The sequence below is a fragment of the Rissa tridactyla genome, chromosome 3 (genome assembly GCF_028500815.1).
Source record: "Rissa tridactyla isolate bRisTri1 chromosome 3, bRisTri1.patW.cur.20221130, whole genome shotgun sequence".
In the NCBI taxonomy this organism is placed as follows: Eukaryota; Metazoa; Chordata; class Aves; order Charadriiformes; family Laridae; genus Rissa; species Rissa tridactyla.
In genome coordinates this window covers 40,547,811-40,569,417 of record NC_071468.1, presented here as the reverse complement: position 1 = coordinate 40,569,417, position 21,607 = coordinate 40,547,811, and the positions used below count along the sequence as shown (strand labels likewise).

Below are 21,607 nucleotides of genomic sequence, written 5' to 3'. Positions count from 1 at the left end.
AAAGGGCTGCTGGAAAAACAAAGCCAATCTGCCAGTTCGCCACCAGAATTGCTGAGCCCAGAAAACGAGAAGTTGCACACCGTGGCGTCGATGGCACGTGGCTGCCAACAGTCCGTGTTCCGGGGGCCTGCGGAGTATGCCTGCTCTGGACTGCTGCATTTTCCTGCGCTACCTTATCACCCCTATCACGTCTCTCTACCGAACAAAACACAGGATCTCTGCCTGCGGATTTATGTGAAACCCACTCACGTGCAGTAGGAGCTAGCGTAAATCTCCTTTGTTTGCCCGTTTGGTCAGCTTTTTGGAGGCACCTGTGTAAATGTATGAGGCACTACTGACACAGCCTGGCTACCTTGGGCGGCATCACTTTAGATTAAAGCTTTCTAACCAGACCAAGAATGGCTGCTCTGCTCTAAGGGTGATAACCCAGTCAAGTTAAAAGACAGCAGAGCATCTTACACGCCTTTACTACTGGCAGAGTGTCTGTGAAAGCAGAAAGGCACTGGGAGATTCCTTGCTCAGTGATGCAGTGGGCTGGTTTTGTTTCCTCACGGCTGCTACAATCCAGGTACATTAGGGATGCTGGAAGGATGCGTTTATATGGAAGTAACAATAGGAGGGTGGAAAGGTGGATGCAAGTCCCTTGTGTGTTCTGCCTTCTCAATTGCATCAACCCATCCGTGTTACAACCCTCTCAGGGGAACTGGCATTTAGGTCTCTATTGCATCCATTTCTGAGAAAATCAGCAACTTGTTCTGAGGGGGAAGATTTGTTACAGATGGTTGTGCTACCTGCAGGATTTGAAATAAAAAAGAATCTGTAACCAGATACACACAGCCTGCAAAAAGAAATCATAATTAGAAGGGAAAGATTAATAGGGACACAAGTCTGTAGAATTTCATTGTTAAGAGATCAATTTATTGTGCCCTTGACTGCAAGTTAAATTAATACACGTAAAATTATAACACGAAAAAGAGATGCCAGTGACTGTCATAAATACAGCTCGCTTTTCTTTCCTAGTTATTTAGGGAGGATTGGGAACACTTGTGAAATCACGTTCATTAAAGCCCTGAATAGAGGCAACTAACCAATAACGGCAGTGGAAGCAACAAGGTTCCCCCCCCTCCAGCCCCCCCGCCCTTTTCAAGAGCAGGGGAGAGAAATCACAGACGTCAATCAAGAAATACTGCAAAATAAAATGGACCCTCCTGGCAGCCGAGGCACGGCGCAGACCCGCGGCGAGGCTTTAGCAGCCCCCTCGCCGCCACCGGCCCCACCGCTCTGCCGCTGACCGGGGAGCGCACAGGGCTCCGCAGCCCGGCTGCTCTTCCTTCCCTTCCCTTGCGAAACTGTCAGGCACAAATGGGCAGGAGGATATTGGCTGCAAGGGACGCGGAGGCTCCTCCCAGAGCCTGGATCCCGATATTTTTGGAGGATTTCTTTTAACTCAGTTACAAACCTTGGTGAAGGAAACAAGTTGCAGCTGTAGCGGAGGCAGAAAGCGCCTCTGCGAGGGCGAGCGCGGCTCCCGCTCCCTCTTTTCACCTTCCTAAACCTACCTTGGATGCTTTGCCTCGCCTGCGGAGGAGAGCTGTGGACGGGGGGAATGCTCCTGCTCTGGATCTTGCTGTTTCTGTGAAAACAAGGGTTGCAAGGGAATGAGAGGGAAGACAATGAGGAAAAACCGACCGGGAGAAAACCCCATCCCCAAACCTTTTCCCGAGAACTGACGGTGTTTCGGGGCTGAGCGATCCCGTCGGAGGCTGCGCCCGGCGGAGGGAGCAGCCTGCCCGCTCGGCAGGGGGTACTTCCCGGGACCAGTTGTTCCCTTCGGATGCGGACTGGGAAACCTGTAGGAAATTCTCCCGCCGCGCTGCGAAGCCACCATGAATTCAGTGGCTGGAAATAAGGAGAGGATTGCCGTCACGGCGCGGAGCAGAAAATACGGGGTAAGTTGTCGGCGGAGGGGCGGCTCGGAGCGGTGACCGCCGCCGTGCCGGGGCTCCCGCACCCCTGGCCCGCCGCTTACCGGCGCCGCCGGCTACCGCTCCTCGTCCCCGCTCAACTTCCGCGGTGCGGCGGCTCCGGGCGTCGCGTGGGGGCGGGCGAGGCGCAGGGGCATCCGCGGGCGCGGAGCGTCCGAGCGAAACTTGCCGGCGCAGCCGGGCCTCCCTGCCTGACCCACTGCTCCTTCTCCCGCTCCAGGTGACCGACCCCTGCTCCCCCACCAAGCCCGCCGCCCCCTTCTCCCCCGAGAGCTGGTACCGGAAGGCATATGAGGAGTCCCGGGCGGGGAGTCGCCCGGCCCCGGAGGGAGCCGGCTCTGCCCTGGGCTCCTCCGGCACCCCGTCCCCCGGCTCCGGCACCTCTTCGCCGGGCTCCTTCACCGGCTCGCCGGGACCCGCCTCGCCCGGCATCGGCACCAGCTCCCCCGGCTCGCTGGGCGGCTCGCCGGGCTTCGGCACCGGCTCGCCGGGCTCCGGCAGCGGTGGTGGCTCCTCGCCGGGCTCCGACCGCGGCGTCTGGTGCGAGCACTGCAACGCCCGCCTGGCGGAGCTGAAGAGGCAGGCGCTGAAGCTCCTCATCCCTGGGCCCGTCAGCAGCAAGGTGAGCCGGGGGCCGGGGCGGAGCGGGGGGATCCGTGTGCCGCCCGGCCTTGGCTGCGCTGCGGGGCCGCAGCCGCCTGGGAGCGGCTCCTCACGGCCGGTGGGGCTGCGGGCCGGCTTCCCGTTGGGACTGCCGGCCACCTGGACTCTCCTCTGCCGCTGTCACTGCTGAGGGTTTTGGGGTTTGTTTGGGTTCGTGCCTTCTTGATTGTGTTCCCTTTTCCCGTCCCCTCCTCCTGCTTCCTGTGGAACTGCCAGGTTTCGGTGGGCCTCTGTGACAGTCCTTCAAGCTCATTCCTTGCCTCCCTCTTTCATTGCGTTGAGGGTAGTTTTGTGTTGTTATTTCCCGTGTACTCGTTCTTGTGAGGAGCAAGCAAGGATGGGAATGCCTCATGGTGGTCATTGGTCCCTTCTCCTTTTGCTGTCTTTGATCCTTACAGGATGAATTCACAAAATATTTTGAGGCTTGGCAGCCACTTAGTGGTAAGGTGTGTATGGTCTGATGCACGCAGTTTGTACTTCCATTGTGGGGCCAGGTGCAGCAGAGACCCTCCTGTAGCTCCAGGTTCAGATGAGACATTGAAATGCTGTGTGGCTCAAAGGTCACCCAGGGAGGCTGTGACAGACCGTGGCATTGAACCTAGCTCTCTGGGGTGTTATTACCACAAGGACAACTTGGTGATGCTTTTCTTTTACAGAGAAGCACTAAGTTGTTGTTTTGTTTGGTTTTTTTTTGTTTGTTTTGTTTGTGTTTTTTCTTTTTTTTAAATAAGAAAACTTAAAAATACTTGAAGCTGCTGGACCCTGAGTATTAGGTTGAATAATCCTGTGCCTAAAGAGCATGAAAGCTTTTCTGAAATCTGGACTCAGGTTTTAAGAGCTGACTAACCATGGATAGAGTTTGAAGTCTGCTTTCTGCCTCTGTTGGGCAATCTGGCACCTCCAAAGGCATACTCTGAAATTTCTTGGTTTTGTTTTGTTTGGCATTGGTTTTCTTGTTTTCCCTGTTTGTTGTGCATATAAAGATTAAGGCTAACAGCCCTAAAAGAGTGACCAGCAGCTCTTGGCTGACCCCGTGCTACCAAAATAGTAATCACTGGATTCCTCCATAGCAACCCTGTGAGCATTGTATTGTGAATGGGTCTACAGCTCCCAGAATGTAATACAATGCAATTTTGTTTGCCCTGTTGGGTTCAGGTACTATCAAATGATAATATTTACTCTTCCACTTCAAAGAGTTTTCATTAGTGGTTACGATAAAGAGGTATCATGGAAAAGAGCCGACTGCTGAGAAAGGGTCCTTGGTATTGCTGTTGTGTTGTACTCTCCATTATTTATTTATGTGCTGTTTGAGAGGGAGTTGGTGCTCTCTTGAACAAAAGACTCAAGGGCTGGTTATTACCTTGTCTCAAGAGCTGGCTTAACTGAATTATTCATGAAAAGGGAAAGGTGGAACCACCAAAATTAATAGTCAATTTAACCATATTAATACACGGTTGATTCTCTGGAAAATGGCCCTGTACCAAAATCTTCACAAATTTCAGGCTGTGTGATTTGACAGTGATTACTAGCTGTGGGTATAGGTGGGAAATTACTGATACAGATACAGGAGCCATCAGAACAACTGAGCCTGGGGGTGGAGGGAAGATAAAATGTAAGCGTTAAGGCTTTGTATCGCTCATGCAGTGCTAAATGTGAGATCTTGTCAGATCTTGCAGTCATGTAAAGATTTGTACAGGTTTCTCTTACCATAATAGAGGTAGTTGTTGCCTATCCTAGCCTTCCTGAGACATTACCCTTGTGTTACTATTGTTACTCATTCTGTTGTTCATGTAGTTTATCTGATGGTCTTGTACAGGCCAATCTTTAATCACATCAGTAGTAAGCTTTACTTCTCTGTTTTTAGTCCCCTTACCTATGCTCTTTTTTTCATCTTACATTTCCTTTCCAAACCTTCCAGTTCTGTAGGAGCGCCTTTTGCAAAACTATTGCTATCCACTTAGGGGGAAGGAAGGAGGCGCAAGTAAAGTGGTCACTGTGGGCCATGGTGAGCCTCTGCCCTATTCGGTATGCTTAATAGCACTTGCAGGCTCAGCCCTGTTGAGGTACTCCAGCCTTTGGCATACAGTTCCCTTCTGCAAGTGAGTGCTACCTGGCTGTGGCTATTTGCAGAAACATCCCTTCCTTTCTCTCATCCTTTCTGGCTTATTTACAACTCTTAGAACTTCCTGGGCGTGTGATTTCTGCCTTCAGCAGATGCCGTCCAGCACAGTGAGGCTTTGTTCTAGGTGATATAGGGTCCAAATAATATGGTAGTGCCAATGACTTCTTTGGATAGGGGCTGCTGTGCTGGTCTTGCAAGTTCATCGTTGCTGGCATCCATGGGGTAACCTGATCAGTGTCTGCCTAGGGGAAGGCAGGACCTCTGAGGGCGAGACCTATGGAGTCCCTTGCAAGAACGTGGAAACCTGTCACACGTCTGAGGAACACTTACTTCAGTTTAGATTGCAACTGGAGTCTACCATGCTGCATTAATGTAGCTGGCATTCTTCAGGGTCCTGTGAGGTCTGCTTTTGACTGATGCTATGGGAATAGGTTTGAGGGGCGCTAGAATTGATCCTGCCATTGAGTTCAGTGGAAGAAGGAGCAGATAACATTCCTTGTTCTGGGTATTCCCTCAGAACTTGCAATGCATCTTACGATTCAAGACTGTAGTGCACTGTAGGATACAACTAATTGGCAATACACCTTTATTTTAACAATGAAATGGAGCATTTAGTCATATTCTAGTCAGCTAGATCTAGCTGACTTACATGATGATTTTTTGTTGGTGCTGTTGAAGACAGCCTAGAAATTTCATTAGCATTATAAATATAGTCTGTGGCACCTGTTTCACATTTATACTGTATTTAGAAATGCATATAACCCTGGGTATTGTGTAGTGCAGAACAAGGAGAATATGAGGCTATCTGTGTTTTGACATGTATCCATAGCAGATACTGGAATCTGCAATAACTCTTCCAAATGTGAACTTACATCGATGTTTTCTACAGTGTGTAATCATGTAAAGGTTTGTGTATATCTGCAAAGTGTAATAGTATACTTAATTGCTGCATAAACAGACCAGGCTTTATGCATGAAGCTATGTAGTGAAGCTTTTTATTTGATATAGAAAACCCCACGCTTAACCTAGAGCAAACTGCTTCTGACTAGCTCATTGTTAGTGTTGAGCTTTCAGTTTTAAATAGAAGCATTCTCTCCTAATACATCAACAGGATGAAAACTTGGGATTTAGGTAATTTTTTTCCTTTTTTCTTTTTTTTTTTTTGATGAGGCACAAAGGTAAGGCATATATAATTATAGCTGTGCTACTTTAATTTACCCTTTTAAAATGCCAGGTTCCCTGCCAATTACAAAAGGAAAAATGCTAGAAGCTTGTTGTTTCTTTTTCCCCTCTTGTGATACAGATGTGACTTAATGATGTACAGCAATTATCTGCGTACAAGGGGTTATGTTTTATGAGAATGAAATCTTATTGTAACCCCCATGCGAAGCACGCCCTTGGGAAATGAGCACAAGTCGTTGTTACAGTTGCACATTACAGTTTGTAACTGAAAGGATCTTAGAGCCATTGGCCATTGTTTGTGGATTTCTTGTCACAGTGTCAAAACATTTCCACAATGATAAGGATGGTCTCAAATTATTTTTTTTTTTAATTTTGAGCCTTTTCTTAGGCTACATTTTCAGAAGTGTAGTATAGAGGTTTATGACATCACACTCCATATTTATCAGAATTTGTGTGAAATCTGGTTGCCTTGAGTTCAAACCTGTGATATCCTCTGTCTTTAACTTAACGCTAACCTTGCAGGCATCTGACAAAAAAAAAAATCAAGTTTAATTGAAGAGTTACTATGTTTATGTGTATCAAATTATATTGTGTGTAAATAATCAATTGAATGCTAATAAGAATAGTCTCAAGCTGGCGATTTGTTAGTACAGGATTCCAAAAATCCTGAATACAGGCTTTAAGCCAAGAGGTAATTTGAATGTGTAGACATGAATATCTGCCTGGGCATTGAGTCAGGAAGTAAGGATGCTATTTTAAATGCTAGAGATAGATAGCACTGATGTTGTTAGGTGACTTATATTCTGGACTATCCCCTAGCTAAAAAGTCTGTGTTTCTGAGTATAAGAATTGGGCAAATTCTGGTTTAGCGCAGCGTGTCTGTGAAGAGGGAAGGAAAGGGCTTGCATTTAGGGTACACTTTTGGTTTCTGTTTTCACAAATTTACTGACGCTTTATCTTATTTTTTGCTTGCATATGGTTGAATTTGCCTTTTTCTATTTCAGAGGTGTTGAGTAGTCAAAGACTTGACTAATAATTATTAATAATGAAGAAAGCCCTGAAGCTGATCTAATGAAATATAGGTTCCTGTTAGCTTGTAGCTACTTTAGAAACATTCCCAGTAGAGACAGGACAGTAATGAACCCTTCCTCAAAGCTTAGCAAGTGGCACAATAATGGAATTTCATTTCCGTCCAGACCTTTAATTTGTGAACAAGCACGGCCAGTCTGTATGGTGACTTAATTCACTGTGCAAAAATCTCAGGCACCTAATCATTTCATCCCAACTCATTGTAATGCAGATAGGATTATTGCATTAGAAATGTGATTTTAAATGGCCTGAGGCAGTAATTTGTCAGCATTTGGAAGGATTAACTCCATTAAAGTTTAGGCAACAACAACCATTCTTTTGTATTGCATCACAGGTCACAATAGCAAACATTTAGCATAACTCGTCTGCAAATCTTCTTACAATTGTACGTTTCCTGGCAAGTTGTGAAACCACAAGCTACTTCATTTGCCCTGGAATTATAGCTGCTTACAGAGGTCCAGAGGAGACAAACGGATATGCCTTCACCTCCGATGAATTAATGTAAACCCTTTTCTTGGAGCAGCTGGAAGTCTTGCTGCTGCAATCCACAATGTCAGTATGTGAAACGATATAAATATTTCTTTCAAACTTGCAAATGTTTTTGAGGTAAGATACTGTACATTAAAGACAGCTTTTTGTGAAGCTGTCAGTCTCAGCTCTGTATCTTTCTCCATGTGATCAAAAAGGCTTGCCATTATTGAGTGCTCTGGAAATTAGGAATGGGCCTACGATTATATTTAGTGAATCGAAACTACAGTGTTTTTCCTATCAGAAAAGAAAATACTTTTAGGAGACCATAGACAGAGCTGTTGGGGGTATTGACATTTTATCTGAAGTAAATCTCTAGGGAGGAAGAAAATATTGACGAAATTTAGTTTGTGTGGGGTTTTTTTTTTTTCTTACAGAGACTTGGCTGTGCATCTGAAAACACTGTGTTCAGAAATACACAGTCAATGCTTAATCTGTAGCTGGCCTCTTCATGCTGGCCTATTATTAAGGGACAAAGTTCTTTCAAGGTGCTTTATACCTCCCATGAATGCTGCGCCTATCTCTAAAATCATCTATCTTTAGATAGTCTTATTATTTTCCTAGAAGTAAATGTTGCAACATCTGTAGCCATCTTGTATAACGAGCGTAAGATTTTGGTTTATAATTTTGGAAGGGCAGGAGGAAGAAAGGTAGTCTGTGCTGAATTCCCCAGACAGTGTTAGAAAAAATGTCATGTGTTACCATTATGGGCCATCAGCATGTAATGGGATTCACGCCTGCATCAGCAGATTATTAGAATGTTGCAGTGCTGTGTATGTAGGGTTGAAAGACACTTGCAGTTTTGCCACATCAGCAGCCCATAGCCTTTGACATCATATAATTGGGGTGCTTCCAGTCACTGAACTTGTAGCCTTCCACCACAATAAACTTGACTGTCATGCTCTGCATAATGATGCAGTAGGAACTGCAACATTTTGTGACATGTGGTCTGCATGTCAAAAGTGTGAGAGATGTTCTAAGTTAAATTGCTAACTTAGCAATGTGTCATGCTGTAGCTTCAGAGGCATGTATGTTAATAATATGTGAGGAATACAAGTGTGTGGGCTTCTCCCTGCCATTGGGTAAGTAATTCCTAAGTTCATGTTGTTTGTTGCTGAAGCTGCAATTCAAAAACTATCCCTGATGGCAGAAAAGCAGATTGCACATTTAGTTTGAATTAAGCAAGCTGTAGTATGTAATAGCAGCCTGATAAACAAAGTAGTATTCCAAGAGTGGAAAGTTCTAGAAGTGTCTTTGACATTATAGGACCAAATTTTGGTTGCACTGTGACACTGATGGAAGTCACAACAATTAATTAAGGTACTGCTCTTCTAGAAAGCAGTGGTAAAGCAATAAGTGCAAGCAGTCTGCTGCAGTCACGCACTGAAATGCTGCTTTTCTTTGGAAGCTTCATCTTGCACATTTGAAAGACATGGCAATGTTTCATCTAACAGTTTCTGTTAAGATGGGGGATGGTCGTTGGAGCAAGGTTGTTTTAGATGATCATACCATGGCTGCATCTTTATTGACAGGTTTATGGTACTTAAATCCCCAGTGACTTCTCTTGTCCAATTTTATTTTCAATTGCCTTCTATGCAACTTTCCTACATTAAACCAGGGTTTAAAAAAAATACATAACTATGAGCATAATTAAGCTGTTTTGAACTATATTTAGATCTCTGGTTTTGACACCTGAAATACATAATCAGACACCTTCTTGGTACAGTTGTACTATCTTGTAGTATCTACAACCAAAATATGCATTTGTTTATGCTTCTTTTCTCTCCACTCTATAATATATAGATAGGAAAACATTACTAAGCTATAGAGTAATGAGAGCATTTTTGAGGTTTCTCTAAGTAAAAGCACAAACCAACACAAGACACTTAATAGGGCAGGGTAATGTTGACTGGACTGTTCTGAGCATGGGATGGAGGCTATTCAAAAGATCCTGCAAGAAATGTCAAATATTGAAAACTCTTTTCCTTGTGTAACACCAACTATTGCTGGTTACTTATAAAAACAACCAAGAAGTGGGGAGGGAGAGAGAAGAAGTCCAAACCTGAACCTCTTCAGTCTATTGACTTACATGAAATTTGCCCCAGTGACGGGATTCTGACTTAAGTGAGATGAGTAGGATTTCTGTTAGGCCACAGCTCTACATATCCTATACCTCTAGCCAGGGAATACTTGCATGCATTTAAGGCAGCAATCAGATGTGCTGCTTGGGCTGAGCAGGGCGTAGGCATCCTGTCCCCTTGGGGCTTCCCAAAGTACCTTTTCTTTCCCCTGTCCATATGAAGGTCATAAGCTAGCAACCCTGCAGCTCTCCTGTGTGAATATATGGTGGTTGCTCCCTGCCTTGGTTCTAATCAAAATAATAGATAGTTCAAACACTTCCAATAGTGCTGCTTTCTGAACTCAGATCCTTTTGATTGAAAGGTCAGGGACTGACTAGATGTGCTATTACAACAGCAGATGCGAGTGATGAGAAGGTACTGATGAGAGCAGCACAATGCATCCAACCAAAACCCTCAGCTGTAACTAGTACAGAATATAGGGATTACTTTTGAATTACTTCATGAAAAAAAAAGTAAAGGAAAATATGATACCAACTATACAAATGAATACATTTTAAGAAATTGGAATGTTCAATCACAGCTCAGATTTATTGTTGTCGTCTCAGTAGTAAATTTATTTTATTTGAAATATTTAATTTGCAATAATTAAGGCCATTAAAAGCTACTTACCATTCCAGCATTGTTGTGCTTCTTAAATTTTTTTTTTTCATTTTCTACTGTGCTTACTTTTAGTTGTCACTAAGACCTGTTATTCTGTTCAATCTGTACTATTAAATTATATAGTCTATGGTTGATCTTGCACTTCTTATATGTTATAAAATATTCTATGTTTTCTGGCAGGGAAGAAAACAGATTTCAGTCCGAAGAAACCTTCAGACTGGTTTTCTCTGCTCAGCTGTCCTCTGAAACTGTATTCAGCAGTAATCTTGTGTTTGAGAGACCTGGGAGAACTGATGGCATATTAAATTGGACTTAGTTTACAATTCATGATGAAAACAAAAGACTTCCCTCTCCTCACTTCTAGATTCACATGAGTAAATCCTGTGTTGGTACAAGACTCTGCTATTGCGTACTTAAACTTGTTGTGCCTTCTTGTTAAACAAAGTAGGGCTGAATCTGCTCACTTTGTTGCCCTACAAGTAGGAGAACTTAATTTACAGGCCCTGTGGTATCTGCTTTGTAGGTGGCTGGTCAATGATCTTATTCAACGGCCTCTGTGATTCAGGAAAAGACTGTCAAATGCTTTTTAAAAATGATTTCATTCTAGTAAAAAAATACTGCAAGCCAATGTGAGTGTGGCTCTAGAAAACACTTCAAAATTTCTTGCTCGTGCTGTGTGCCAGAGGAACTGTGTATGCTGGAGATAGGATATCTGTATCAAGTGCAATATGACTGATGTAAAGCACCCATCCAGCTCTAGTGTCCGTAGGAAAATCTTAAATTGTGAATACAAAATTCCCTCTCTTCCAAATTACCTTCAAGTGGAACTTGCTTTATATATATTTGTTGCTTACAAATGGGTTTTGACCTGCAGATTTTCTGTGATCTATTAATAACAAGCCTCTACTCTAACTTATTTTACCATGACCCCTAAATCATAAATACTTCGACGTGATCGTTTACTTGCACCTGAGTATTCACAACAGCTTCTCTATTCCATGAGCTTGCATGGGAACAAAATTCTACTCACGTAAATGTTTGGGGAAAAGCAAATGAAAGGAGACTTTGACATCCACCACAGTAAATGTTTTCTTTTTCTGAAGAAAAAGTGAAAATTCAGAGTGGTTGGGGGGGTTTCAACTTTTGTTCAGAACTGTCTAAGGAGACCTGTCTCAGCTGTGGAATTAACTTTTCCCAAGTTGTGTTTCATTCCCTCTTTCTCTCACCCTCATAATTAACTGAAGATAAACGAGGATTCAGGACTACAGCTCCTCAATTTCTGTGGGCTGCTGTGTGGTTCTGTTGGGAATTGCCCATTCCTTTTATCACAGGTGTACTTGAAGATATGAAAGAGATTCCTGCAGTGCTGAAGAAGATGGTCGCTCTGGTAAAAGTGGTGTGGAACCCAGCCTTTGCATGTTTTTGCCCTGTCTCCTGTAAAAGTCACTTGGGCAAACTTCTCTCTTACCAAAGCCAAACTTGGGCTTGATTGTGATGAAGTTATTCAGGAGAGCAGGCTCTACCGTCTAACTGATAGCCTGAATGATTGTATGCTACTATTTCAATGGGACAGTTTTATTTTTCTGTGCTTCTTAGCTAAATGAACCTCTGACCTGCTAAGTGCCAAATGCTGAAAGAATTACCCGTTTACTCCATCCACCTGATGGACTCCAGCAGAAAGCCTAGTGTGCAATAGGGCAGTCTTGGCTTTAAGCAGGCTCTGAACAGCAAGAATAGAAGTCATTACTCTTCATTTCTCTATTAGTTTCACTGCTCATTTAATAGTGCCGGGCAAAGAAAAACATTAATATCCTATTCAGCAGCCAAATGCACCAAACTGGGAGTTGTGACTCGTGTGTTTTCCTCTTTTCTAATGGTATCATTAAAATTTAACAAGTCCTCTAAATCATGTTAGTATTCCCTGGGTTAATATTGCTGAAATTGCTGGCAGCATTCCCACAGGAAGAGTTAACAGTGGCTGAGACTATGTGGCTGGCATTTGTTGCTCGGAGGGAGGTGTTGGGGCTGGAGAAGCCCTGGCACCAGAAAGGCACAATGAAGTCTTTGGTGACAGGGGGCATTTGCAATACACATACATATTCTTTCCTATTCACCTCTCCCTTTTCGCTCCCTCTTCCCTTTTCTCTCCCCACTAGTCCTAAAGCTGTCATTTTCAGCTCATACTCATTAGATTTCTAATGGAAATTCTTGATAATAAGCCTGCATACATGTGAACCTAGCAGGAGGAATACAAGTGTGCTAGCTGGTGCGAATGTCAGATTTAAGAGATTGTTAGACTGTAGATGGCTTGTACTGGAGGTCGAGAAGGCTAACAAAGTGGGAGATGCAATTAAAATGGTATTTGTTAGAAAGCAATAGCTAGCTGTCTGGGCAGACTGAACACGGGGAAATGATGGGTAGCTGGAAGGCCATTAATGATGGCTTTGTAAGCAGTTCTGCAGCATGGGTGGTAAGCCTAAATCCAGAGCTGCTCTTTTAGCATGCTTAATAAGACTTCCTTTTTTTTTTTCCTGTGTGTCAAATCCATTTTTGAATAATGGATTTCGCAAATTCTGTGGATTTTGGTTTAGATTTAGAGGTGGGAGAAAGAGGTAGGTGGGTACGAGAAGGAACTGGCTTAAGGAGCTTTTGGGTACGCTCTCCCATTACCATGAAAACAAGGCTCCGCAAGATTTTTTGGAGTTGGTTTTTGTAAAGTCATTGATTCAGTGTTTCTGCAAGGAGGCTGTTTGAGGAATATGAGATAGGACAGGCAGCTCATTGAAATGCCTTCTCATTTTAAATGAACAGTTGGGATCTGATTCTTATCAGAGCTCTTATCAAGAACTTATATTAAAAAAAGAAATCTTTTCATAATTGCTTTCCCTATTGCAATAATCTTTAATTGTTAAAGGTACTTGATCATCATATCTCTGTTTTATCCTTTTCTTGGCTGGTGAACTGTTGGGTGTTTGGCTTCAACATCATTGTCAATCATTTTTAAAGTTGCAAGGCGTGGGGGTAGGCACTTAAAGCAAATTGGCCAATATGTTTTGGTGTCTTAAAAGACATAAACTACTGTGACAATAGGAAAGGCAAGAGGAAGTACAGGGCTTTGAGAGGAAGAAGACGGGCTATAGGGACAGAAATGAAGTGGGGAATGAAGTATGCCTTGGTTGGTCCAGGCAGTGAAAGAATCCATGGGAAAGGTCGAACACTGGGGAAGCAGGGAGAAATGGGTGATGGAAATCAAAGTTCTTTAAAAGGCTGAGCTCACTGTTGGTGTCCTTAAAGCTTTACAGAAATAATTCATATGAAGGTTGTGTTTTGTTTTGGGTTCTGTGTGTTGTTTTTTTTATTTTTTTTAAAAATACCACCCCTACAATTTTCCATATGTCTATCTCTCTCAAAACAGAAACCAGCAAGCAGCCAGAAGAGTAGAAGGTAGTAAAACGAAAGTTACTTTTGGTTTAATGCACTGCAGTATTTTTCATTCTGAAATTAGGTTTTCCAAAGACTAAGGTACTGGTGCACCTTGTGATCTAAGGATGTAACTACATTTTTTTTTCTTATACCTAATTAATTTGTTTCTTGTTTACAGGTCACAAGGACATACACGTTCCATACTGTCAATTTGAGACTTGGTGTAATATAGGGACTCAACCCGTTGCGCTAACAGTTTCACCCAACATAGGAAAGAAATGACATATGACGTATTGCACCAGCAATAGCTATGAATGCATCCTGGCTTCTCTTTTCCCTGTGTCAGTCTCTGAAGGAAAAAAAAAATAATTTGATTTCCAGATTAATTTGAATTCTTATAGTTAAGCTTACTAATTCTGCAGTATTATCATACTGGACACTCTAAGGGCACGCTATTATGTAGTAGTACTTGTTCCAAATAATTTAAAAGCAGAATATAAAAGACTTAAGGTGTGAGAGGAGAGCTAAAGGCAGGGGGGTATACATGAGGACTGAATTTGCTGGCACTGATGTCTCTAAATGAAGCACTTTACAGATTGAAGTCCTTTAAATTGCCAGCCTTCTTTGTCAGTCCTAGTTACTTAGTCCTTTCTAGCTTGGTCTGCCCTGTCTTGCCTGTTTAATATTCCACTTAAGTGTAACAAGAGTTGAAACATCTAAGATGCCTGTATCTGCAGGAGTCAGCTCTACTGATGTGAATACTTGTGTTAGCTGTTTATAAGCAATGAGTAAACAGGGGTATAACAAGGAGGGGGAGAGGGGGAAGGAAAACTGTTGTGACTAGTCTTAATTTGCTGTTCTTTTTATCAGCAAAGGAAATAAATTCTGTCCCTTTCCTGCTCCAAATGCATGCTCCTTGGATAATAGGAATCATTTCAATAAGCACACACTGCTAAGGCCCAGATAAGAGCTATTTCTGTGCCTGAAATATCAAGGACCAGAGTGTGCTATGTGGGAAGCTGGTGTGGAATCACGCTGCTGAGGAAGCAGTGTGTAGTAATGCGCATGGGTGACACTGATAAATGGCTCCTCTAAGTAAGCATCTGCAGCAAATTGTCAGACTGAGACTTCCCGGCATACCCTAGACCTCTGCATGAATGAAATCTCTGTTGTGCCATTATTTACCCACCTCCATATGAAATGAGAGGATAGAATTCATTGCTTCAGTGCAGCTTTTATATGAGTTTGCTCTCTTTATGTACATACACATATATATATTTCTTTTTCTGCACTGCTTTCTCCAGCAATGGCTGCAGAACTCCCAGTGTCCTCTCATTGATTAGCCATACAGCTTTTTGAAATGGCTTTCAGGGTAAAGGACAGGTCTTTTACTTCTGGAAACCTAAAATGAAATGTGTTCTATGTATTTTGTTCTTTGGGCATATGCGTATATAATTAGAGGTAAGTATGGCTTGTTTTTTGTTGTTTTATTTTGTTGTGGTTGTTCTAGTAGAGGTTGTGGTGGCTGGGAAAGAAAAGGGAAAGGTCTTGGATGCTTTCTTTTCCTTTTTGAAGAATCATGATTACAGTCTTCAAAAGGCAGTGAGACAGCCTACAAATCTATTTTGCACTGAAGTAAAGCCTCTCATCTTTTTCATGTTACCACTGGACATCACTGATGCATGAAAAGAATCGGACTTGGTCTTTGCCTTTCTTCAATCCTTTTTTTTTTTTTCACTACTTTGGGCCAATTTTCTAGAAGATCTTGGCACTGAAACTCTGTTAATTTAGGCTTTGATGGAAAGATCTCTTGAGATCAGAGTAGAATTTCTGTCTAACCTAGAAAAAAACCAATGGTAGTTAGCATATGCTCCCAGTACATAAAGATCCAGATAAGTTCCCTGCTCTTCTTAATTCCAGCCAACACATCAAACCTCGGGGCTCTGAGAAATTAACTTCTTGGGGTTGAGCTGCAAGGATATAAAATGGTCTGCTGGCAGAGCAGCAGAAAGGTAATGCTGTGTGTCGGGACAAGGACTTATCGTGCACACATAACTTAGCTACCAGATTACACTATCAAGCACCTCAGCTGAAGTTTGTCTTCACTGGCAGTGTAAATAAATCTGACAGGGAGTTTGGGTGCAGCTGAGATGAGGATATATGTCCTGTCCCACCACCCTGCTGTGGTGTTGATGGCTGTCCACAGCTGTCTGCTCCACCATGCTGCTGCAGCTCTCTTAAATTTTTGCTTGACTACTGGAGCCCTCTAGCTTCTTGCTATCTTAGCCTTTGTCCTCAGGCTATTTCTGTCTGTCTTGCTGGCTTTTTACAAAAAAAAAAAGTTTTAATATTTACTTGTGATGTGGAATGGGGCTTTCCCCACTGAAGTTTCCATAGGAAAAGATCTTTAAATTGCTTAATGGGAGAGGAATGATGTTCCTAGAGGTAGAGTCAAGTGGTTTGGAACACTTAGATGCTGGAAGCATCATGGAAGTCACAGGACTTCACACAGTTGCAAATATTCACATCAATGTGCCCATTACTAGAGTACACATGTAGATCTCATCCCAGTAAAATGTCTGCTGCTTCTGTTTTTACAGCTGAGGAGAGGAGATACAGAGTAACTTGTTGAAATAATCAGTTGCATAAAACTGAGTCCAGGTTTCTTACATGCTTCTTGTACTCTTGACTAATAGGCTTTTTCCTTTCTTGCTAATGTTGCCCATCTCATTCTGCAGCAGTTCTTGTATGCTGGCTCAGCATTAGCCCTCCTGACTCTGTACAGAGAGGAAGAAGGGAGTTGTGGTTTGCATTTCAAAGCTGTCAGCCTTAAAGGGACGGGAATAGGCAGTTGAATATACAGTAACTAATTACCCAGTTATGACAAAAAGTCTTTTAGAAAGACCTTGACTTCTGATTCTTTGATTGGTACCAGAAGCTGACTGTTAGTTTAACAAAAAAAAAAAAAAAACAAAACAAAAAGAAATTGCTAATGGAGTTGGGTGTCTTTTTGTGATATTTTTTCTTTTTTTTTTTTTCTTCAAGAGAGTGTTTACTAATTCTCTTTCTTTTTTTCTCCTACCTTGGACAGTTCATATCTATGAATAATTTAATTGTCCTTGGCTGTCTGCTGATGTGAATGGCGTGCTGTTAGGCATCCTGTATTCATGTAGTATTTGTTAATGTTTGTTTTGTATTCTGTCTGCCTCTCTGCCTTTCCAGAGATCAAATGGATGATGCAAGGCTTGACAACATATAAATGCTATTAAACTGTGTCTGAAAGAACAGAAAGGGGCCTTTGTCACTTCATTAGTTAGAACATTAATTGGAATAGATTGTTCAGTGTTTTTCTCACCAGTGCAGAAGTAAATGTTTATGTGAAAGCATTTTTATACTTTTTGAAAAGTTTGTCTTGGGAATATGTCTAGAATTTATAAGTAGTAATTTGTACTGGCTTACATGATATCTTGGATGTGTTCCCTCTGTTTCCTGTCCCTAGACATTCTTTGTTACTGTCATTATTCCCAAGGTTTAAACTGCAGAAATACCATATTTCAGATTTTAATTCTCTTCCTCTTCATTGAGGATTGCATTACTTTAACTGCTCTTGTCATGATGCTTTCAAGCAAAAAAAAAAAAAGCATCTGTAACTCTTTTCTGTTTACATCCTTTCTCATCCAAGCATTAGCATCACTATTAGTATTCCAAACATATATTTAAATCCTATCTGTAACCCTCATGAGCCTCAGGTTGAGATCCTGAGAACAGTAGGCAGAAAGCACACCCCAAGATACTGTGTCTGCAGTTCTGCCAGGTGAATGGAAAACCAGGCTAATACTTTACTGCAATTCTATAGAGTGATATCAGGGCTGAATTTCCCTTCTGAGAAAGCTTCATCTTTCATAAAAAAACATGCTAAGAACAAGAAATAATAGCATTTGCTGTCCTGTGTAAATTACTTAACAGCCAGCAGGAAAGCAGGCATTACACGAATAGTAACTTTTTATGGTAACGTTGAAATGTTTCATCATCCACAATTAAAAAGTGTTTGAGTATATGCTGCTGCTCTAACAACCTCCACTTTTGTGGATATTTTGGCCAAGCTCTTCTTGTGGTGCCTACCAGAGTCCACTACATATTGCTAGGCTTCATTAAACTGTTGCATAGCCCTGTAGGCAGCAGAAGGTCTTTTGAAGTGCTCCTGATGCTGGGTGCACCTAATGCAGAGGAATAACTTTCTATAAAGCTGACCCCACTGTTGCTGGATGGCTGGATTGCAGGTACATGCTTGCTTTGCTTGGCCAATGCCTTGAGAGTCCAGTCCTGTGGCTCTCGTTCCTGGATTTCAGCCAAATGGCTGTGAGTTCTGAGACTGGGCTTCAGCACTGCAATGTCTCTCAAGGCAGGCATGTTTGGAGACACTGTTCTCACTGTGGGCAGTGCTGGATGTGCTGCCTCTTTGTCTGTGGAATGGCTTGTTAGGCTGCCTTTAATTTGAACCATCTGTGGCAACCTGCACGCTCTGTTATAATACTGTTTTTATGTCAGGCCTCCAGCAGCATGCTGTGAGTGAACTGGAGACTAGCATGGGAATTAAGGTAGAAAATCCACTGGAAACTTATTGCAGTGCATGTACAATTAACTGGAAAATAATTATGTTCTTTGTAAATGGTACATCCTGCAGCAGACTCCATCTTTGGTTTTATTCTGGCAACTGTAGTGACTCTGGTGAAATTACAGGGTGTAAAACGAGGGTGAAATATATCTGTAAGTGTTACAGTGTGTTAGAGGCCTCCCTTGCGTTGGGTGAAGCAGTACTGGAGTTTGTGCTTCCCTTCATTATTGTCTGTTGTAGGATCCTGTCAGGCAGTCTGAGGCTTGTTAGAGCACCCAAAACATGGAGTTGCTAATTGGCTACAGCCCTGTGCTTTCTTTATATACTGCTGTTTCTCTTTCTGTAACCAGCAAATGCACTGTACACCTCCTTCCTTTAAAAAACTTCGATGCTGTTTTAACCTCTCTACCCCATTTTCTGCTCTCTTTTGATAACTTTCTTTTCCCTAACTAATGACTCACCTGGATAGGATTGCTGCTGGCTCTGTGATTATAGCAATTACCTTTAACCCTAAGGAAATGGCTTGCTGTGTTGCCTGGCAGCCAGGGTCTACAGGAGCTGGTAAAACAGAATGGAACAGACATTACTCTTACTTCATTTTAATCTTGTTATTGATTAGCAAGAAAAGCAACTTACTGTGAAGGATCTTGTCAATTTTCAGGTCGGCTAAGTTATTCTAAAATCTGTTGACTTGATTTTTCAGAGTTGCTGTGGATTCCTTACAACTTCTAGCAAACTGCAAAGGCTTTGGTGGTTCTGTAAACAAGGCCCTTTAAGCCTGGCTTAAAGGAATGGAGAACTACAACTGGAATCACTGCAATAACATTTTTTTTTTTCTTCTGCATATTAGGCTTGATTTTTATAGTGGTGTTTAGCCAAGCCTTAGTATTGTCTTTCACTTGGTGGCAGAGAATCATGAAAATACAGTTTGAAGTTAGGGCCTTGGGAATACATTATTGTCTTTAGCAAGCTTGCTCACACAATGATAACTAAAAGCAGATGTGTAAGCAAGAGTTTTGAACATTGAACAAAATGTGAGTGAGCAGTGTGTACGTAGGTATCTCAAAGCAGGCCTCACTCTGAGTACCAGGTAATATCAAAGAGCTCCTCTCAACTAACATCAGAGGTGATAATGTGAACAAGCTGTCTGAATTGAGGTGACATGGCACAATTAAATCTTTATAGCGCTAACCACAGCCTGCTGAATTGGCTCCATGAGGGGAAAGGTAGATCTGCCTACAAACACAGAGCTAATAAAGCTACAAGTTGTTTTTGTACCCCCATTGCTCCTTTTAATCAATTTTTTACCAAATGTCATCACAGATGGAAAATTCAAACCAAGTTCACTGATCCAATTCTGTGGAATTGGAAAGGTGCATAGTATACCAGTGCAGCTCTTTGGCTGGAGTGCTGCCAGGCTTGATGGTAGATGTTTTAGGTTGGAAGGGACTCCTGAAAGTTACCTAGTGCAGCCTCCTCTTTAAAGCAGGGTGGACTTCAGTATTAGATCAGCTTGTCTGCAGTCTTGTCCTCTCAAGTGCACATTCTTGTGCTGTCTTATGTGCCAGCACCTATTTTTTGACATTGTGGTGAGCCTGTTAGGGATCTAATCTCACAGAAACAACCCCTTCCCCAAACCCATGGTACTAGTAAAAAGGGACTTCAATGCATGAGATATTACTCAGTAAATCAGACCTTGTTTCACCTATGCTCTCCTTTGGTCTGGAGGGATTTGTGTTTTCTAGAACCAAATATCTACGCCCAGCTGAGTGATTTAGACATGAACTGCTCATCTGACATCAGAATATTTGTAAACACAATGACTACATATAGCCACAGGCAAATGATTTTTTTACCCCACAGTTTATGACTGCATGATGAAAAAATGTACTTGTAACTAGAGGGGAAAAAAGCCAGCCTTTTCATATACTGCAGTCTTAGTTATTGCACTTCTGTTAGCATCTCTCATTTTTTTTTGGTAGTTGATAGAAAAATGGGCAGAGGTGCCAATTTAATTAAGAGAATGCCTTCCATTAGAACTGGTCTGAAGGCAGTGAATTTAGTAAGGCAATGCAAGTAGATGGAAAAGTATGCTATTGACAGTAGTAACAGTCTAAATATAGTGTTTCGTGCTCTACTTACACGTGGCCATGAGTGGCTACTTGCAGTGACAAATAGTGGATTAAATACCATCTAATTGAAGGTCTATAAGAAGGGGAAAGGTGCTTGAAAACCATAAATGCATTTTACAGACACACCTGTGCTCCCCCTGCACAAATTGAAAGGATGTGATTTAACCCTGTTGAGGCTTTTGTGCTGGGCCGTCCTGGTGGCTGTCGTCTTAACAGTCAATCTGATGCGAAGGCTTCTTTTCTCCCTTGAGCTGCTTTTCTGAAGTGGCAAAACAGACTACTGCAGGGCACTCTCTCTGGGACGGAGTGAGACAACAAGTGCATGGGGTTTTTCATGGTTCTGTATTTCTGGTCAGCACTGGGAGTGAGATATTAAGCTCCTCTAAGACACATACCTTGGGTGTTCAGTGTTCTCCTTCATGCTGCCATACTGTACCTGTGAGCAAAAAGGAATATCTACTTAATGAATCAAACATTGCATCTACATTTCAACAGAATGAATTCATATTTGACTGAGCATTTGCAAAAATAACAGAAATTCAGCATCACTTCTTAATCTGCAGTCGCTGGAAGATTCTGCCTTATTCCTTTGGTGTTTAGCAAGGCTGAAATCTGTGAGGTCTGGATTGCTAACTGGAAAGTATCAATGGCTCAGTGGTTTATGTTCAAAATATGAATGGACATATACTGTGAAAGACGAGGACTTTTGCTAAAGCACCATGAGATTTATTTAACTGATTTGCACTTTAATTATAAGGGGGTTACTAAAAAAACCAACTTACTAGCCACAAAATAATGCATCCTGGTATTGCCACTTTCTCCCTGGGTTGTACATGAGTTTATTGTGGGATACCACTGCACTTCTTAAAATTATATCCTGGGCATTTTACTGTGCTTTAAAACTTAATTTTGTTATAGCTCTCCAGTAGCCACAGACCTTAAAGCTGATCTTGTGCTCCTGTAGGTTAAGATTTCTCTACTGAAGCTAACGGTGTTCCACTGATGCAGAGAGTAGATAAGAAAAGAAGTTGGATTGCCATCTTTTTGTGGCTGTTGTGCTATTAGTTCACTTCTTGTCATTCAGCTGTGGTGGAAAAAAAGAACTAATTGCAAGACCCCGGCCTGTG

At 42.3% G+C, this 21,607-nt stretch overlaps 1 protein-coding gene across 1 annotated transcript in view; it reads left to right on the top strand.

Moving 5' to 3' along the window:
• Positions 1-1,473: 1,473 nt before the first annotated feature.
• Positions 1,474-21,607, top strand: part of KIF26B (kinesin family member 26B) — a 295,671-nt gene continuing 275,537 nt past the window's right edge. The window contains exons 1-2 of the mRNA XM_054197213.1: positions 1,474-1,949; positions 2,206-2,607. Of these exons, the coding sequence (XP_054053188.1) occupies positions 1,887-1,949; positions 2,206-2,607 (465 nt within the window). The 5' untranslated portion in view covers positions 1,474-1,886. The remainder of the gene's footprint in view (positions 1,950-2,205; positions 2,608-21,607) is intronic.